The sequence below is a fragment of the Augochlora pura genome, chromosome 3 (assembly GCF_028453695.1).
Source record: "Augochlora pura isolate Apur16 chromosome 3, APUR_v2.2.1, whole genome shotgun sequence".
Classification (NCBI taxonomy): domain Eukaryota; kingdom Metazoa; phylum Arthropoda; class Insecta; order Hymenoptera; family Halictidae; genus Augochlora; species Augochlora pura.
This window is the reverse complement of record NC_135774.1, coordinates 12,199,555-12,205,403: the sequence shown is the minus strand read 5'-3', so window position 1 is coordinate 12,205,403 and position 5,849 is coordinate 12,199,555. Positions and strand designations below refer to the sequence as shown.

Below are 5,849 nucleotides of genomic sequence, written 5' to 3'. Positions count from 1 at the left end.
CCTGTATCAGATTCCGTCCTTTATAATCTCGAGGCAATTATAGAGAACCGAAGACCTATAATTGGTATTTATTTATTTATTAATATTTTAAACCTTTAATGGTTTGTTCATCAAATAAAGATTTGTTACATTATATACGTTTGATATTTCTTACTGCTGGTTTTTATATTTTTATGGAATATACTTTGAGTAAATTATACATATATCGTAAATAAATGAGACACAAAAGAGTTTAACTATAGTATTATTATATAATAATAATAATTTAATAATTATTATATATTATGTAACTATAGTATATTATTGTAACTGAGACACAAAAGAGTGACGCTATTATAGGAAGTTAATAATTTCATTATATTATATAGAAGTTATTAACCTCCACTGTGGCACTGAAAAATGACCTACATTTTCTTCGATAAAGTGAAATTAACAATTTATTCATTATATTGCAAGTGACATATCGAGTTCTAGTAAAGAAAAAGGTATTTTAGAGTTTCCAAACTATATTCTCAACTTTTCGGGATCCAGTTCTATTGCTAGTTTTTGAGTGACAGTTTATCGAAAATTGTGTGACATACGTGCTCCACACAGGAAGTGTGACAGCGGAAGATTAAAATAATTCTAAACAAAAATCGAAGCACAACATTTTTATTTTCACCAACTCTATTAAAAGTAAAATATCTAAAGAAACTATTATTTTTCGATTAATTGTCTACTGATCTTGTTTTGTTACACCCCAGTTAGAGGAAGGAGTTAGATTCTCAAATCTGAATATTTTACTTCGAAAGCTGCAATCATGTAATCGACCATAAGAAACAAGGATACAGTATTGCTCATTTTTCCAATTTTCTAATATTTGATGCATAACCTATCTTCTTCAAGAAAATATTCTTAATACTTCGAAAATCCTTGTTAAGGGTTGGCTACCTTCCCCTCGCGGTTGAAAAGGGTTACAACAACGTTCCTCGGTTAACCGAGTTCGGATTATGGTTAGGATCGCCGCATTTTGGAACGCATCTCGTCGGCGGTCGTTCCATCGAAAATCAATATCTATTTTTTCCACGACTGTACGGAAGGCGGCCGTTTTGAGGTTGTTCGAGGACCGTTCAGCGAATCAGCCATCGGGTGCATAATTTCGCGGACGTATCGACGCCTACCTGGACCACGTAGCAGCCGTAACTCAGTTTCGGAATGGATCGCCTCCCAGGAATACTTTATGCGTGCTACACGTCATTCCAGGCAATGGAAGTGACTGGATCTTGGCTGGTTGGCCGGGCGGAGGCAGGAGGACAAGGATCTTAGGTATTCTACGCGCGGTGCGGGACGACTGCATCGGGTTTAACACGACGTCGAACCTCGAACGGCAAGGGGGGGGTAGGTGGATCGGTTGGGGAGCGAAGCAACACCCCTTCCTCGGCACGGAACTGCAAGCACCGGGTCTGCGGGTAATCATATAAGGATGCCAAGGGCCGTGGAAGGCGGCCGGGTATCAACTTTTGATCCTTCGATATCGCGGGCAACGGGCTCCGATCCCTGGAACGACGTCGCGTCGGTATTCAAACGGCTCTAACTCGATATAAGCGACGCTCCCCAAGGCATCCTTCCACGACGACGAGGAGGACGACCCGGAGGACACCTATACACCCCCGGCATCCACGTCCCGCCAGCTACTCTCACCCCCGAAATAAGAGTATCCTCTTGCTCGACTAGCGAATTCAATTTGCATCCTGGCTTCTATTTACCGCCCTGCCCGCCGCCCCTTACAAAGTGATCTCTGGATCTTCCGCGATGGCGGCGGTCGATCCTGATGCGACTGCTGATGGGACTTGTTGAGCGGCCACTGAAAACGACGCTCTGAATTATTATGCACCGCCACCAGGAGCCGATGCGCTGCGGCTGCTTCTAATGGATTGCGATGGCGAATCGCGGAGAGGGCTCGTTTCTTAGTGCACCGGTGGCGATTTTTAAATTCTTATTAATCGGGGGCGTGGACTGGTTGATACTGATCATTAGGATGCAGGGTAATACTCGGTTAGATTGATGCTATTTAATTGGTAAGCATTATATAGCTCTATGGTATCGTGAGAGAGCGATTATTGTGCTTGGACTGTGATAGGGATCTAAAATTGAAGTATTGAAAGATTCTCGTAAATAAATATTTTATATTTTTCTTTACAAATTTTATCTTAATCTCATGTCTTTTACAAATTGTTAAAAATTAATGTAATATCATTGTCATAGAATCTGTGCAATATATAAAATAGTCTGTTCATTTATTAAAATGACTATTTTTAGTTTTAATATACATTCCGCACATTTATACTTAACATTCTGTTAATTAAACGGAAGACTGATTATCCACAATTCATCATGATAAAACTGGTCGAAGCAAACATAATCAAATAACTCAGCATGATTAATTAAGTGGACATTGAATGCTATAAAGCAAAGTACTGATAAAATTGAAGCATAGGAAGTTATTTTTTCGTAACTTTTTAATTTGTATACTTATTGTTGTGGAATCGTTAAAATAATAGTTGTAATATGTTGCTCCAATTATAGTTACTACTTAGAAAGAATTTATTTTTAAATAAATTTATTTTTCAATCTGATTATATCTACCTATGGTAAAATCAGAATTACTCTTTCTGATTTATGGCTATATTGTCCAATTTTCATGAAAGTTATGTTAAATCGAGCTTAAATAACTATACCCGAGTTGAAAAACGAATTTACTTTAGGATTAGAAAACTGCCATCTTTTTCTATTAGAAAAATATGAAGCACTAGACCGCGTTGGATATGTAACTATAATAAATTGATTGCAATATTCATTTCATAAATATGAATAATATAAGAATTTTTATAATATAAGAATCCTTACTATTAGCAGAAATAAAGTGTACAATGCATTTTACGCAATCGAGTATAGTTGTGGAGGTTGATTCGGAATAACTCTTTGACAGCCGCTGGTGCCATCTGTGGCAGAATGCTGAAAGTTGTTGAATGAGTACAAGTTTTAGGATTCTTACCAAGGATGACGCTACCTATCTTGATTGGTGGCGCCCTTCGTAGCACATTTTTGAACTAGTTTCACTTGGCTACTAGGGTGGGGGTGTGAATTTCGGCGCATAAAAGTGAGACGTCTGTTTGATTACACGTGTGATATTATTTAAAATTACTAGTTTGTTAGAGATAATAGAAAATGCTGTGTCCAGTATGCAGGAAAGAGTTCCCTACTGAAGAAATGGGAAGTCATATTGATTTATGTTTGTCTGCAATCGATGTACCACCGGAAAAATCATTTCAAAGTCCAAAGAGGCCTTTGTCTTTCGACGAAACGGTAGATACAAATTTATCAAAAAAATATAAAAAAGAACCCGTAACAAAGACACTAAATAAGAACCAACAAAGAGCAACTACAAGCAACGATCATGTCCCACTTGCCGAAAAGATGAGACCCAAATGTTTGGATGATTATATTGGTCAAGAACAAGTTATTGGTCCTGACACGATTCTACAGAAATTGGTGACAAACGGACACATTCCAAGTATGATATTTTGGGGTCCACCGGGTTGTGGAAAGGTAACATACGCATTGATAATTAATTTGTCATGATATTTACCTTTTCCAACTTTTTAGTCGTCCTTGGCCAATGTTATAACACATTTGAGCAAAGAAATATGCGGTGATAAGCTGAACATTGTAAAGCTTTGTGCCACATCTTGTGGAATTAATAGCGTTAAAGAAGCTGTTAATAAAGCTAAGTATGCATCAAAATTGAGCAAACAAACTGTTATATTTATGGATGAAATACACCGTTTCAATAAACTCCAGCAAGATGTATTTTTGCCTCATGTAGAGGCAGGAACATTTACATTGGTTGGCACTACTATTGAAAATCCATCTTATAGTTTAAATTCTGCCTTGTTAAGTAGATGTCGTGTATTTCCTTTGAATAAATTAACAGTTTCCAACATCGTGGAAATCCTTAATAAAGCAGTTTCATTCATAAATGGAGAAATAAATGATCCTCAAAATAAGAATCAAAGTAATTCAAGAAATAAATACTCTCATTCGAGCTCAGATTTTGTTATTAACAAAACAGTGATTGAGTGGCTAGCAGAAGTATGCGATGGAGATGCACGTGTTGCATTAAATGGCCTGGACTTGGCAGTTAAAACTAAAGTATCACATTCTTCTCAAGGTTCATCGATAACTTTAGATGACATTAAAGAAAGTCTCAAGCAAGTACATACGCTATCAGAAAGACAAAATAATAATGTTCATCATTTGTATTCTGCACTGCATAAATCAATAACAAATGGCAAAGAGAGTGCAGCTTTATATTGGCTAGCAAGAATTATGGCGATCAAAGAAGATCCTGTAGATATGGCCAGGAGGCTGGTCAGGATATCAAGCGAAGACATTGGTTTAGCAGATCCTGATGCTTTAGGTATGTGTGACATATTATGTGCATTTAGTCTTTTACCAAATCTGTAATGGAATTCTATTAATTGCGAAAAAAAATTCTTTTTTTACAGGAATAGCAGTCCATACTATGTATGGGTGTGAAATGATTGGGATGCCTGAATGTGATCTACTTCTAGGACAATGTGTAGTTTATTTAGCAAGAGCAGAAAAATCGAAACTTATTTACAATGCATTAAACCATGCCAAAGATGTTATTATGAACCATAAAGGTCCACAGCCTGCTGTACCATTATTCATCAGAGATAGATCAGGGCAAAGAAAACTCCAAGCTATCTTTGGTAAGTTAATCTATACAATCCGATTTTTTTACTAATTTACTTTTTATTTTTTTATAATAATTTTTCCGACTTTTTAAAAATATTTTTCTTATGAGGTATAAGAAGTGCAAATATTTATTAATATTTCAATCCATTGTTTGGTATATTTCTAGAATGACATTTATTAATCAAATAAATCGTCATCCATCTTTCTTTCAGGACGCCGAGAGTCAAATTTAATTAGAAAAGAGGAAAATGTTAAGACACATTTGCCATTTGGTCTTCAGAATGTAAATTTTTTTCTAAACGACTTCTAAACATAGGTATATGTTTTAGGTACACCTAAAATAATTATAACATCGAATTTGTAGATTAATTATGATTAAGAATACTAATTAATAGTATTAATAATGTTAAGAATACTAATTAATAGTATTAATAATGTTAAGAATACTAATAATAATTAACCTTTATAGACTATAAGGATAATTGCATGGCAAGAGAGTTCGTTATGTAAATGTATCATTTTCACATTTTTCAAACTCCATAGTGATTTACGATATACATTTCCCTACGTTATTTAGTTATAAACATTAATTTTTGTAATCTGTAAGGGTAGTACTGCCGGTAGTACTATGAAAAGTATTTATATTTTGAAACCAAAAAAGAAAATCATAGATTTGTAGTGATATTTTTGATAAAATATTATACTATATTTAATGAAAGTACAAATAAAGTTTCCATAAAATTTAATGTTTTTTAAGCTTTTAATTTAACTGCAGATTAAGTCTTTAATATAGGATATACATAATTCTTTCTTAACATTAAGAGAACTTCAGTTGCATTGAACCATGCAACACTTTAGAAATATATTACCCGACACAATAATCAAATTGTTGAAGAACTATAATGTAGCACGCATTATTTAGAAACAAATTAATTACGTTCACACAGTAAACTAAATTCGAACAGCAAGTGTGCTGACATTTCCGACCAATTCGTGGCGCTGTGGTCGGACATTTTCGTAAACCAATCGCGTCATCCTACAGGCGTACCAACTTTCATTCATTGAATATTTGTTGAAAGGATAAAGTT

The 5,849-nt window shown here is 35.0% G+C and overlaps 1 protein-coding gene across 1 annotated transcript; it reads left to right on the top strand.

The window, feature by feature from the left end:
* The first annotated feature begins 3,119 nt into the window (after positions 1–3,119).
* LOC144478780 (ATPase WRNIP1) lies at positions 3,120–5,507 on the top strand. Its single transcript, XM_078197027.1, has 4 exons — positions 3,120–3,588; positions 3,646–4,459; positions 4,548–4,775; positions 4,974–5,507. Exons 1-4 carry the CDS (start codon positions 3,208–3,210, stop codon positions 5,069–5,071), a joined length of 1,521 nt encoding a protein of 506 aa, XP_078053153.1. The 5' UTR covers positions 3,120–3,207; the 3' UTR covers positions 5,072–5,507.
* Positions 5,508–5,849: the final 342 nt, after the last annotated feature.